Source organism: Channa argus, chromosome 3, assembly GCF_033026475.1.
Source record: "Channa argus isolate prfri chromosome 3, Channa argus male v1.0, whole genome shotgun sequence".
Lineage (NCBI taxonomy): Eukaryota > Metazoa > Chordata > Actinopteri > Anabantiformes > Channidae > Channa > Channa argus.
Genome location: NC_090199.1, coordinates 2,367,846 through 2,381,739, shown reverse-complemented (window position 1 = coordinate 2,381,739; position 13,894 = coordinate 2,367,846). Strand labels below are relative to the sequence as shown.

Below are 13,894 nucleotides of genomic sequence, written 5' to 3'. Positions count from 1 at the left end.
GTTCAGACTTTTTATTTTCACTTTAAGACTTTGTGACATTAGATTCACCTCAGATCAGCTCCAGCTCATTTAACTTAGTCATATTTACAACACAAACATCATGATTGATCAGCTGCAGAACAGCAAAGCAGCAAACTGAAAGTATTTTGTTAAACATTTTCTAATGTGTATTTCATTTTTCAGTATCTTACAACACAAGCAGTTCTGCGAATACTGTGGATTAAACTTCACCAGTGTTGAATTTTAGTTTAGAGTGAAAAATACCATAATGCTTTTAAACTTCTCTCTGACTTCCCTGTTTTAAAACATTTCTCTTCTGGCTGAAAAACTCCTCCAGATGACATCACCCAGAGGAGTTTTACATCATGAGCCACAAGCTGACATAAACTGAACTGAAGGTTCCTCCAAGTGATGTCATCTGGAGGCATTTATCAGCCAGAAGAAGAGAGATTTTACCGTAGGGAAGTCAGTTAAAAGGAAGTTTAAAAGCATTATTGTATATTTACCCCCTAAACTAAAGCCACGAAAACTGGTAAAGTTTAAAGCAAGTATTGCTGCAATTATTATTTTTGTCATTCTTAATTATTGCGTCATACAAACCTACACTGATCAGTCCCAACATTAACACTGGTGGTGTTAATAATGTCCTGGAGGACCATGGTCCGCATGGCCACCAGTCTGCATCTACACAGCTAAATGTGATACACTGTGTACAGAAGTGGCAGAATTACAAATACTCAAGTAAAAGTACTGGCCTAAAAAAAAAAATATATATGTTTCACTCAAGTAGGCAGATACTCTACATTTTACAATGAAAAAAGTAGAAGTACTCTGCTAATATATTTAAAACGATCCTGATTATGGCAAACACGGGTATCAGAAACTGATCAGACGTTTCATGATTTGTTTTAACTCTTTGCTCCAAACTAATTTTATTCAGTAAGTGTTCTCACATCCAGCCTTAGATTCGTAAAAATGTCCCAGGTCATTTTCACTTTGAAAATTATTTTGCAGACTTGAAACTTGGATTTTCTAAATCCAAGTTTCCAAAGTGAAATTGTGTATTTCAAACCAAACTTGCTACGTCACCCGAGTGTGACAACGGACGTCAAGTCTGTTAAATGGGCAGATTAAGTGTAGGGAATAACGTGACCCGTCCTTTTGACTCAGGACAAACTGTAGTTTTTCTGCCCTGGTGCCTCTAGAATATTGAAGCTTGTCTATTTTCAGTTGCCTGATCAAACAAACAGATCCGGTGTAATAAGCATCACTGCCTTATTTCTGCTGCTAGCTTGTCTATACACTTGCAGACCTGTTACAAAATAATTTGCCTAAACCAAATCACAAAGGAACGAGTCCACCGTAACGTGTTTTCAATTATTGACCTGCTGGAGACACTTGCATCGTGATCGCAGATCGTGAACAGAGCAGGCGTCACAAAGCAGGGCTCCAGTCCAACCAGCACGAGCTGCTCAGTCTGCGTGGGAAGAACCACTTTGGTCCTGACTGGAGGTAGAAGCTGGATACAGGGCGGGGCCGATGTGAACGAAGCAGGGCAGGGTTCACTCTGGTATGGCGGGAGGCCAGTCCACATCCACAGACTGAGGAAGGAGACACACAGTCAAAATGTACCAGTCAACATTAATAGCATTTTGTAAATTGTGCACAAATCTGAGGAGGAAGAACAGCAGCATTACATTACATTTACACCTTTGCCTCATAAAAGACATTATCTTGTTCCTCCATTTCAGGGCACCGTGTGTGGAATCCTTCAGGATACGTGGCTTCACAGGTGGTGATGGTTAAATGCCTACCTGGTGCTTACACTGTAAATAAGAGCTCTTGGCATCAGCATGAGCACCAAAGTTGTGCCCAATAAAAATGTAAAAAAGCTACTGTAAGGCTGAGAATCAAGAATAGAAGAGGCCTAAATGTTTTACAGTTCATTGTTTTATGGGAGGTGGAATCCAGCTGAATCAAGAGTGTACAGAAAAGTCATCACGTCTGTCCTGGAAGCTACAGGCGGAGCTTTCAGGCGGCTTCCAATGAGGAGGGGGAGACCTGTGATCTGTGGGCTGCTGCTGCTTGGAAAGAGCTGAAACTGGTCACAGACTCAACTAAAAATCACTGTCTGCAACATACTGTAACTGTAACTGCTGTCGTTTCTCCACAGCTGAATAAAGAAGTTGAATTTCTAAATAACACACGTCGGTCTGCAGTAATATGCGTTTTCCTAACCTCCACGTCCAGCTCCAGGATGTCTGTGTCCGTCTTCAGCAGCTGGCACAGGTTGGGTTTAGTGCGGCCAAAGTCTCCATGGACAAACTCTTTGATATAACTGGTGGCTGACGCTAAGGAGCCTTTCGTGAACAGGAAAGATTTTACAACCAGAAATCATCCCCCTAAGTGGGTAAACAATTATGTGCAGATACGTCCCGGCCTGTGTCTTCAATCCCAGGTAGAAGTGATGAGAGTCCAGGAATCGGGCGTTCATGCTGTGGATGACTCGCTGTCGGACGGCAAGCGCACGGCGGTGCAAAACCCTGAGAGGAGTCTTCTGATCCAGAGTTAGATCCTGATGAGACAAAGACAAGACAGACTGTTCATATTTATTCCTGAAGGACACTTTTCTGCTGTTGGTCTCTGTTGGTCCCTCTCAGACACTGAACTTCCATTTACAGTTGTTAAAAACATAACCCACCGATGCAGTGTGTCCAGCAGAAAGTCATTTTACATTTTTCCCCCCCATGTTTTCTGCCTGTTTTAGATTATTCTGTGTGTGTGTGTGTGTTGAGACCTTGATGTCATCAATGAAGACAATGTCTTCTCTCTGAATGGGTTTCTGGGTCCAGACCAGCGCCGTGTAGGACTTGGTCTTCTCCTCCTCGCCCTCCTTCATCCGACTCATGGCCTCTCTACAGGTTAACACACAGCACAGTTATTGGGCCTCAATGTTCTTTTACTGTTTGGATGTTTAATGGTCCAGTTTAGTTAAGTTACAGTCACCTGGTAACAATCTGCAGGTCTCTCACTCGGATTTTGTCTGAAGATTTGTTAATGGTCTGAAAACAGACATAAAAATAAAAAGATTAGCATCTGGATAACGGAGGCGACTGCTCTTGATCTTTATCGGGTCCTTCTGAATTCATGTGCTTGTGCTCAGTGACAGTTACGTCCTTGTCTAAATACTTATTGACCGGATTGTAATTAGCTCTGGATCAAAGTGCCAACTTTTCAATGGCAGAGAAAGTCCCCAAGTAAACATCATAGTGAGTCCCTGAAAATCTCTCAAGGGTTTTTTTTTTTTTTTTTTAAGTTGTGGCTGGGAGCAACTAGCACCTCCTGTAGCTGCTTCATCTCCACTCTGCTGAATCTGGATTTGTGAGGATTCAGCAGCTCCGTTGCAAATGGGCGACCTGTCAAACAGAAAGTGATATTTAAAAAAAAAAAACAAAAAAAACACATCTTCCAGTAATAAATACAACTTGGGTTTTTACCGTTTCCAAGAGTCCGGACATCCACGTCCTCTCTGCCAGAGGACGAGAAATTAAAACCTGGAATTAAAAAATACAAATGAAAAGGCTGTTGTGAGGACACACTCCAAATCCTTTTACCATCCAACGTGTTACTGTGCAGCCACTCGTGAGCAGATCCATCAGGATGGCGGCTGGTGAGACTTGCTGTTAGATGGTGAACTCACCACTGGCTCTGAAGGCCGACAGGATGGGCGCTGCAATCAGCTCCTCCACTGAGGACTCCATCCTCCTCTCTCCATCGATCACCCAGGGAGTCTGAGGCAGGCTGCGGCAGAACTTGTTGTATCTCCCTGAACATCAGCAGGAGAAATCAACTGAGGACCAAACTTCCCGATTCTGTTTTACAATCGAAATGTTCAGACTTTGTGTCCTACGTTACCTGCTACAAAGACCGACACGTGGAGACACTGGACATCCTGAGAGGTGCAGCCTGTGGTCGGCTGTGCTGGAGGACAAGGGTAGTGTCTATTGAGAGGAATTCAAATCAATAGTAATGTCAAATGACAGTTCACAGAAAAGCACCGAGGACTGAGACACGACACAGTACTCACTTAAGAAATTTGGCATCAGATATCTTTTCCAGAGCTTTAACCACTGCCATCCTGGTGAACACCGACTGCAGAAAGAAATCCCACTCCACATGAGCTTGTAAGCAGAAAGTCGCTGGTTCAATGCCTGTGCTGTATGTGACAGGTGAGAAGCAGCGCTTGACCCTCCCTCATTAACACCACTGTGGCAGCTCTGAGCAAAGTAATTCATCCCAAGTGCTGCATTGGACCATGTACTGTGTCTCTCCCCTTGCTTTGATGAACTGCTTGAGCTTTGGGTCACTGTGGCATTTCTGCTTTAAATTATTTTGTCGTGTTTTGGATACGATTTCTAAAAAGAATTTGTTACTTGTCCCAAATACACAGTAAACTCAGTCCAATGATCATTATTATCCCATCTTGACTCACCTGTTTGCTCTTGGTTGGTTTGAAGCAGTCAGGACACGCTGATGCACTGTGGAGGGAGCAGACAGCAAGTTCAGTTTTAGTTCCTTTCACCGGGTTTTTGTCTTCTTCATGCTTAACTCTGCTCTACAATCAGAAATACTCTGGAAAACTGAACCCAGAGACAACAGGCTGCATGTTTAAAACGACTTGTAAAATGTGCTAATGGATGATCGAGGGTTTGGATAGAATAACTTATATAATATCTACAATAATTAAATATTGTAGATTTTTCATTATTCACAAAGTCTGAAGCTGCAGAGGTAAAGGCAGCATGTTTACACCGTTCTTGATAAAGGTGCACTGTCCCACAAATTTAAAAACCAGGGAAAGGATGAGAATAGACCTCCATGGAGTTTAGTACTCACAGAAAGTGGCAGTCGGCGTCCGTCTCTGGATGAGTGAACTCCACACCGACTTCAAACGCACTCTGATGCAAAAAAATATACACACAGAATTACCACCTGTAGCTCAAATGTCTCTGCCAAGATGCAGTTTACATGAAGAAGAACCTTTACTGTCCTTGAGCACATATGTTAAAATGAAATTCTCTCTCTGCATTTAAGCCATCTGCCTGAGGGGAGCAGTGGGAGCGCTGAGTTTCTCACTAAGGGACGTTAGGTAGGCTGGTATTTGATCCTGCAACTTCTGCATCCCATCCTGCTACTCTACCCATGGAGCTACCAGGCCGCATGCAAGTCTATCCACACTCACACTGTTATCTCTTCATCCATGAGTCCAAGACAGTGGGGATTTGATCAGATGTTGTCAAATTCACTCCCAGTGTGACATAAAAATTCATGAAATGTTCTCAAGGTATTACTGAGATTTCATGTTGGGCTGGACGGAGAACCGGACAACACGAAAACACCCCATCACAGCTGCCCCTGGCAAAAATGCTTAACAACAGTGAGCTCTGTTCCTGTATTTTGTGTTTGTCATTTAATGTGGAAAAGAAACTTGTTCTGAAATGCAGCACAGAGACACCCTCTGTGGAAGAGGAAGAGAGAGCAGACTTGACTTCTAGAGGACACCTAGAACCCTTTAGAACATCTGTGGAGAGACCTGGACATAAACATAATGGAGCTTGAGAGGATCTTTCGGGAAGAATGGGATAAAAAGGCCCAATTACAGGTGTGAAACAATTGTATGATTTTATAATTGTAAGATTTAGAGCTCTAATATGTTTCAAAGGTGAATCTAAAAGTATGTATGTATGTATGTAGATTGACAGGAAGCTCCATTTTCATCTTCTGTCACAGTGGCGCCGAGCATGACGCTGAATCTGTCCTTCAATGACTAAAATGTAAAACCAGCTTATGAAATAAAAAAAGTTTCTCCTGATCATGGAGACTACTGCACCTTGGTAACCACAGCAACTCCACCCAGCTCCTTGGCGACCAGGCCCTGCATGATCCACTTGAAGGCCTCCTTCACCTGGACGACGTCATCCTTGTCGAGCACCAAGCCCTTCTCTCTGAATGAAGAATGGTGATCAGTGTGAACAAACGCCTCACTTTACGTACAGTGATGTAAAACGCATGGGACTAATTCCTTTACCTTACTTCCTTTTTCACGTGGAGCCAACACGAGTGCTGCAGGATGAAAATTTACAACACATATATAAAAGCAAGCCAATGTGACACAAAACTGAGCTGAAACAAGGAACATTTTGGGATTGTGTTGTTATGTAACCCGAAGTTCAGTGATAGGGGAATAGTAGTAATGGCTGGTTTTATTGGTCTTTTATTATCCAAAACTATTTCCCAGTGGCTTCAATTGAAATTTTCTTGCAGGGACCTGGAAATTTGCAGTTTATCTTCATTGTCAATATTTAATCCTTTGTAAAAAAAAATTAATTAAAAGATTAGTAGATTCGCTGAGAGTGCAAGTAAATCTTTTCAGCACAGGCTTTGATTGTACGCACACAGACACACACTGACCTCGCGGACACACAGCTGAGCAGGCAGAGACACAGACAGCACCAGTGTGTCAAACTCATAGTTTCCGGCCTTCACAGCCTCAGCAATCTATGGGAAACCAAAAGCAAATCTTAATATCAGTACAATCTGACGCACTGTGTTTAAACGTGATTTCTAGCACACGCACCTTTACAGCCTGAGACGGGTCACACAGTTCCTGTAAGACCCCCAGACACACCACACACACGCGGGACTCCTCATCCTTCGGTTCCACAGCAGCAGAAGCAGCAGCACCTTCGTCTGTCTCACTGGGCTCCAGTTTAGCTTTTTTACTGGGTGGATCTGATACTGCTGCATCACAGGATTCAGTTTTTTCTGCTGATTGTGGAAATGTACTGTTTTCTGTATTGCTGATGAAAGCCTTAAGTTCCTGGAGTGTGTTCTGTGTAATACAAAAGATAATAAGATAAGACAATAATTAATACATTTAAAAAATAATAATTTTTAACTCAATATTTGTAGTTGTGCAAGCATGTGCAAGGGATTTAAGAGAATTTGTGGCATTCGTCCATTTCCTCTTTTAAAGCAAAGGAAATGGCTGCATGCTGTTTTCTCCAGCCAGCACAAGTTGTTTTTGTAGTGTGTAGGAACTAGCTGCAACCTGTGGAAGTGATAATGAAGGGGCCTGTGGTAAAACATGCCACAATGTACTGTAGGGACGGAAAGAGTGTTTAAACCACGTTTTTGAGACGGACAAAGTTGAAACATATAATTAATGGCAGGAACTTTGTCTCTATTCTGTATAAATGTAACTATTAAGTTGGTTTTAGTGTGCGTGTTTGTCTGGCTGCATGGGTGTTAGACCCCAGGAAGAAAAGCAAATACATGTAGAAAAATAATCGAGTAGCCGTTATTGAGCAAAACATTTATGACACAACACAGAGGGAACTGAGACGTTTGTTGGTTTTTAGTGTGTTATGAGCTGCACATGTCCCAAACACAGCAGGATTCCCACCGGTTGTGATTGTCTGTAGGCAGCGTGAACGCTCACGCAGCAGAACCTGAGGATGCAGCGAGCACAGCAGCCTGCCAACAGCAGCTTCTGGATGATCGGTTTGTCCTTTTCCTTCAGTGGCAGCATGACTGCAGAAGACAGACCTCTATAATGAAACACAGGAAATTAATACGCTGGGTACGATCCTAGTTTCAAATACCTCCAGTTAGCCCAGATTGATGCCAAGAGAAAGTACTTAAATGACATATTTTCCATATCTTAGAGCATCTTCCATAGTTTTATTTGCACGGATACTTTTAGTGGAGTACTCTTTTGGGCCAGTATGTTGACTTGGGTATGTGAGTAATTATCTGACATGTTAGCTTGTGTAAGTTAACAGCAGAAAAAAGCACAATCCCTTAGAAACAGCTGCCGCTAGTTAAAACACTTAACACATCCGGCTCCATTAAGCTAACGTTAGCTAGTACGAAGCTTTTCAAAGCTGAAGGCAAACAGCGCGGGGAGCTGAAATAAACCTACCCGATGCAGAAGTGGGTTATTCACAAAAATATAGAACAGAATAAAAACAGCAGTCAGCGTTTGTTACCACGTTTAACCGAAATGCTTTTCAATAGTTTCTTCCGTAACAGACAGAACTAATCGATTTCTAGTGGCTCGTCTTATTTATTATTATTTTTTCACTTATGCGTTTTTAACAATCACTATGCCAACCGCATACTATTTTTTTTAAATGATGACACTTCTGAAACCTCTAAAGGAAAATCAAGCCATTTAGAATCATTATTGACATTTTAATCAATTACCGCATAGCGTTTTCAGCGGCTAACGTCTGAATACGTCATCTCCGTGCGCCGGGCAGTTTGACAGCCGGGTCCTTTTTTGTCTCCGCAGCAGCCGGTGGCTCTGGAAAGTTCTGAGCAGCACCGGGTGGAGAGATCGAAATCTGTGTCCATCCAAAGTCGATCCGCGGCGTTTCTGCTCCGGGGCTCATCAGTCCCCCTCTAAAGACCCTTCCCAACATTTCCCATCGATTATAACGCGCCGTTGCCCGAACGATGGCGGCACAGAAATCATCAATGGTAGGCAGAAACAAAGGAGGGGTGTATGTGGACCGCGACAAGCCGGCCCAGATTCGGTTCAGTAACATTTCAGCGGCCAAAGGTAGGTTACAGTGCTAATACTCTATTCTGTACTGTTAGCATCACAAAAGCCCCAAATCCCATCCACCGGCCCAGCTGCAGAGATGTGGGCTGGGCACCGCTACATTGTTAATTATCGCCCGAAATGTCATTGAGTAAAGTCCCAATTCATGTTGTCGCAGTGCGATGAAACCACGTAACGTGATGGCCACAGCAGTTCAGTGGCGTTTCCTTAATCCAAAGAATCGCCGCTTCTACTCGGCCTTATGACCATATATAGCTCGCTGCTGCTGTATTTCTCCATCCTAATTGTGCAGCTTCATTGAGCGTAGCTTGGAGTTTCAGGCAGCGTGAGACAACACGTTTTACAGATGTGGCTGTTGTTTGGGTTTCTGTCCCTGCAGGACGCCCGTGACTCAACATAATCTCTTCTTTGGCTTGTATGATATACAAGGCCAGCCAAGGATGTTCTTTGTACTTCAGCTACAAATGTTAATGCGCTTTTAGCAATATCACTTTTACACACTGAGCTGATCATTCTCACCATAACAAATATCTCCCTTTTTTTTTTTTAACAGCTGTCGCAGATGCCATCAGAACAAGCCTGGGACCTAAAGGCATGGACAAAATGGTCAGTCAACAGATTGGGGCTTTAGAACATCTTGACCGCGCTCCTCCGTTACACATGTTTATCTAAGCAGAGATGCATTTTATTACAGATACAGGATGAGAAAGGTGACGTGACCATTACCAACGATGGGGCCACCATTCTGAAGCAGATGCAGGTCCTTCACCCTGCAGCTAAAATGGTACATAGATTTACTTAGAAACTAGAATTGACAATGTGAACGCTGTTTTTCTATTTTACATCGTCGTTTCTATTTCATTTTGATGTCTTGCAATATGCACTATTAGAGAGCAAATTTGGACTGAAATGTGTTTGTTTAAGCTGGTAGAACTGTCCAAAGCCCAGGACATTGAGGCCGGTGATGGCACCACCTCCGTGGTGGTGATAGCTGGAGCACTGCTGGACGCCTGCTGTAAACTGTTGATGAAAGGTACGAGCTTCATGGCACCACGAAGAGAGCAAACATGGACAAAATCCTACTGCAATTACAAATGCTTGTCAGTGCAGCTCTTTGTCATCAGTGATTACTTGGAAATTAGTAATATTTGGAAATTTTTTTAACAAATTGTATGGAAATAATGTTTTGGGGGGGGAGTGTCCATCTGTCTATAGGAGTGTTTTATATTCACATATAAAATAGTGGGAATATTAATTGTGCAGTTGTTTATTAATGATTGACACGATGAAGCAAGAAAATCACATTTGTGTCATTTTGTACAGGTTGATTGTAGAATTGTTGTACTAACATTTACTCTTTGTCCCACCCATCAGGCATCCACCCCACCATCATCTCGGAGTCTTTCCAGAAGGCAGTGGACAAGGGTGTGGAGGTGCTGACGGCCATGAGCCGGCCAGTGCAGCTGAGCGACCGCGAGACGCTGCTCAACAGTGCAACCACATCTCTGTGCTCCAAGGTAGTGTCACAGTACTCCAGCCTGCTGGCACCCATGAGTGTCGATGCTGTCATGAGAGTCATCGACCCGGCCACCGCCACCAGCGTTGACCTGCAGGACATCAAGATCATAAAGAAGCTCGGGTACGGACCGTGAACGTCATTACTTTCATCGAATGCTTGTTATTAAGGGATTGTTTTAGTGCCCAGTAGGAACACAGAGAATGATTACAGCAAGTAAAAAAACCTTTTCAGTTTTAATATGGGCTCATGATTGTTGTTTCAGGAAAAAACACTTAAAACATTGTGGTCATTTCTCACACGCTCAGTTTTAGTTTTGGTTTGTTCGCTTTAATTAAAGGGGTTGTAAGTGATACTGACGTAGATTTATTTGTGTCACAAATGACTCATGACTTTGACTCATGACTCATCGTGGCTCCTCCCTGCTTTAAACGTATTGCTCAGGATTTTCTGCATGTGTGTGTGTTGTGTTCAGAGGGACCATTGATGACTGTGAGCTGGTGGAGGGCCTGGTACTGACCCAGAAGGTGGCCAACACTGGTGTGAGCCGTGTGGAAAAAGCCAAGATCGGCCTCATCCAGTTCTGCCTGTCCCCTCCCAAAACTGATGTGAGTCAGCTAAAAACTGTTCAGTTCAGAGCATAGGTCTCCGCTTTTCATGTTCGTCTTCTTACTGAGGGAAATGGATCTTAGTTGTCATCTTGTTTGTACCAGAGGGTAAAAAAGTGGTGTGTGAAAATTGCAAAATCACTTTTGTTTTTAGGATTTTATAATATTTTAGACAATATGTACATCTGCAAAACCAAAAATATTCACATTTTCTGTTCAAAGTTGCTTGAGGCTTTTCAGATTGACTACAAATATTTTACGATAAGCTTCCACTGAAGTTAATAAACCATTAATTAATTTTCAGCCAGTCCCAGCATTCAGCTTTGGAAGCTCAAAACAAGCTGTTCCAAATGTGTGAAAAAATGTTTTCATCTATTTCATAAATACTGAGAATTCCGCTTTAAACACAGAGGTTTTAAACAACCAGTCTCTCTGAATGCTCCTTTTTTTTTTTTTTTTTTTCTTTGGAGCTGATTTCCTGTCAGTCCTTTCTGTCCTGACCTGCCTTGTTTCCTGGGGGGTCAGATGGATAACCAGATCGTGGTGTCAGACTACGCCCAAATGGACCGCGTGCTTCGGGAAGAGCGCGCTTATATCCTCAACTTGGTGAAGCAGATCAAGAAGGCCGGCTGCAACTTGCTGCTCATCCAGAAATCCATCCTCAGAGATGCTCTGAGCGATCTCGCCTTGCATTTCCTCAATAAAATGAAGATCATGGTGGTGAAAGACATTGAGAGAGAGGAGATTGAGTTCATCTGCAAGGTGAGTCAATGGCATAAAAGCAAGCATCACAAAAAAGGCAAATAAGCAAGTTTAGAAGAAAACATTATTTTTCAGCATCTCCATCTTCAAAATTAAACCAACGGATGACAAAAAAATAAATCTTTATTTGTGTCTCTCCAGACTCTTGGCACTAAACCAATTGCCCACATCGACCACTTCACTCCAGAGATACTTGGCTCCGCTGAGTTGGCGGAGGTGGTCAGCCTTGATGGCTCTGGCAAGCTGGTCAAGGTACCCAAAGTCTTTATACTGAGGTTGTGGATTTATGAAAAGAGTTGATATTAGAGTAGTTTTAATTTGAGCTCCCATGCCATCATTTACCAAGGTTACAAATGGGAGCTAGAAAAAGCATTTTCCAAAAAGAAAATGCACTGTGAAGGCTTCAGCGCTCCAGCAGTCACAGTAGATCAAAGGGAAAAAACACAGCGGAGACACTTACTTACTAGTGAATCGTTAATGTTGCTTGTTGCAGATCACAGGTTGCACCAGCCCCGGGAAGACCGTGTGCATCGTGGTCCGTGGCTCCAACAAGCTGGTGATTGAGGAGGCTGAGCGTTCCATCCATGATGCTCTGTGTGTCATCCGCTGCCTGGTCAAGAAGAGGTTAGTCATTTGTGCAGAGTTCAGAGTTCATCAAGGCAAAGGTGCCAGCCGCACATACTTTATTTTGTAAAGGATCTCTTGAGTTCTTCAAAAAGCATCTTCATAATAAATTAATAAAACATAGTATTATTGTCCTCTGACAAAGGCACTCTTGCGGTGAATCATCCTACAGGAGCGTAACAAACAGAGGAACAGTACTGCGGAAAGCTCACCCTTGGTTCATTCGTGGTTGTCTCAGCAACTTAGCTGGGGAGCGTTCATACACATGACATCTTACGGGAATATTGTAAAACGCGTTTGATACGTGTTCAGGGCGTCAATGTACAAAAGCTCATAAATATGATCCGGTTTGCTGATTGTGATACATCTACTCAAAGGATAATTCAGGGTTATTTACAACTCAGGGCTTTTCTGTTGGTTTCCTTTATTTCCAATCTGATGACTCTTGTTCCTTGTGCACCCAGGTATTAGGTTAGATTTTTATAATACCTGATACAAATGACTCAGGACCTTTTGAGTTATGGGAATAAAATATATAAGGCCAGAAAAAATACGTTTCCTATTCAATCATCCCTCAGGGCCCTGATAGCCGGCGGCGGTGCTCCAGAAATTGAGCTTGCCGTGCGTCTGGCAGAGTACTCTCGCACCCTGGCTGGCATGGAGGCCTACTGTGTACGAGCGTATGCGGACGCCCTGGAGGTGATCCCCTCCACGTTGGCTGAGAATGCTGGCCTAAACCCCATCTCCACTGTGACGGAACTGCGCAACAGGCACGCCCAGGGAGACAAGATGGCTGGCATCAATGTCCGTAAGGTAAGGCTGCTCTGACAGGTTTGTCTGTGAAACTGCACAATAAAGGTTGCAAAAAAGCATTTAGACACACTTCTGTGCTGCCTAAAATACAAAAGAAATCATTATCAGAAATGTAATTTTGCATGTCAGATTTCCCACCACACACTTCCCATTTGGCTCCCCTTCCTCTTGTGTCATTGATGTTCTTATACAGTGTTTTGCTGTAATCCAGCATTAATTGCTGTGATTGTCTCTTTGAAAGGGTGGTATCTCCAACATTCTGGAGGAGCTGGTGGTGCAGCCTTTACTGGTTTCCATCAGTGCCTTGACCCTGGCTACAGAGACAGTCCGCAGCATCCTCAAGATTGATGATGTGGTAAGACTTCGCACCTTAAATTGAACTTTGTGTTGAAAGTAAAATGTATTTACCTGCACTTACACTCTTCCTGTTTTTGTATATCTGAGTACATTCTACTTCATATTTAATCTAAACGGAAAATCCGTCCTGTTTTGTTGCAGGTGAACACCAGATAAGGAGTTTTCAGTCTGTCCAGCGAGTTCTGTCACTAAGCCTGTTGAGGGATCACCTTACAATGTCAACATCATTCTGTGCAGATTTCCACTGTAGTCATTGTGTTGCATAATTTAATAAAAGGCTTGTTTTTTTTTTTGTCGACACTCCAGCTGTGCTCTGTGTGAATATTTTGTCAAACTGAAGCATTTTAAACCATTGCTGTTGCTAAATCTGAAAACCCTATAATTTTAACGACTCATAGACGTAGATCTTTGCCTGGCGTAGACTACAACAGTTGTGAGTCAGTGTTTGTTGGAGTTTAAATATTAGTTTTGTAAAAAGATTATAATAGAGCAAATTCACCTAATGAATATAAATGTCAGTGGGGGCGGCTATACCTCAGGTGGTAGAGGCAGTTGTCCAGTTCGATCCCTGGTACTGGCTATAAG

At 42.9% G+C, this 13,894-nt stretch overlaps 2 protein-coding genes across 3 annotated transcripts; one reads left to right on the top strand and one right to left on the bottom strand.

The window, feature by feature from the left end:
- Positions 1–14: 14 nt before the first annotated feature.
- On the bottom strand, positions 15–8,396 carry pus10 (pseudouridine synthase 10). Of its 2 annotated transcripts, none has more exons than XM_067499521.1 (18): positions 8,269–8,396; positions 7,466–7,610; positions 6,638–6,892; positions 6,472–6,558; positions 6,089–6,123; positions 5,891–6,005; positions 4,897–4,958; positions 4,493–4,538; positions 4,088–4,152; positions 3,916–4,001; positions 3,701–3,826; positions 3,498–3,554; positions 3,340–3,416; positions 3,007–3,062; positions 2,798–2,915; positions 2,433–2,575; positions 2,239–2,338; positions 15–1,601 (listed from the first exon to the last, which is right to left on the bottom strand). In XM_067499521.1, the coding sequence occupies exons 1-18, from the start codon at positions 8,271–8,273 to the stop codon at positions 1,563–1,565; spliced, it is 1,617 nt and encodes a 538-aa protein (XP_067355622.1). In that variant the 5' UTR covers positions 8,274–8,396; the 3' UTR covers positions 15–1,562. The 2 variants fall into 2 exon arrangements, with proteins under 2 accessions (XP_067355622.1, XP_067355623.1); XM_067499522.1 differs by lacking the exon at positions 8,269–8,396 and adding an exon at positions 7,985–8,155 and having other exon boundaries at positions 17–1,601.
- On the top strand, positions 8,340–13,614 carry cct4 (chaperonin containing TCP1, subunit 4 (delta)). The gene is made up of 12 exons (XM_067499524.1): positions 8,340–8,626; positions 9,183–9,235; positions 9,324–9,413; positions 9,554–9,662; positions 10,004–10,268; positions 10,621–10,753; positions 11,279–11,515; positions 11,657–11,767; positions 12,009–12,139; positions 12,718–12,952; positions 13,194–13,307; positions 13,451–13,614. Exons 1-12 carry the CDS (start codon positions 8,521–8,523, stop codon positions 13,463–13,465), a joined length of 1,599 nt encoding a protein of 532 aa, XP_067355625.1. The 5' UTR covers positions 8,340–8,520; the 3' UTR covers positions 13,466–13,614.
- Positions 13,615–13,894: the final 280 nt, after the last annotated feature.

Coding starts and splice junctions, on each gene's coding strand:
- pus10 (XM_067499521.1), bottom strand. Junction 6,893..7,465: donor CCTACAGACAATCACAACCG/GTGGGAATCCTG, acceptor TGTATTACACAG/AACACACTCCAGGAACTTAA. Junction 1,602..2,238: donor TCCTGGAGCTGGACGTGGAG/GTTAGGAAAACG, acceptor CTCCTTCCTCAG/TCTGTGGATGTGGACTGGCC.
- cct4 (XM_067499524.1), top strand. CDS start 8,521: ATGGCGGCACAGAAATCATCAATGGTAGGCAGAAACAAAGGAGGGGTG. Junction 11,768..12,008: donor GCTCTGGCAAGCTGGTCAAG/GTACCCAAAGTC, acceptor TGCTTGTTGCAG/ATCACAGGTTGCACCAGCCC. Junction 12,953..13,193: donor CTGGCATCAATGTCCGTAAG/GTAAGGCTGCTC, acceptor TCTCTTTGAAAG/GGTGGTATCTCCAACATTCT.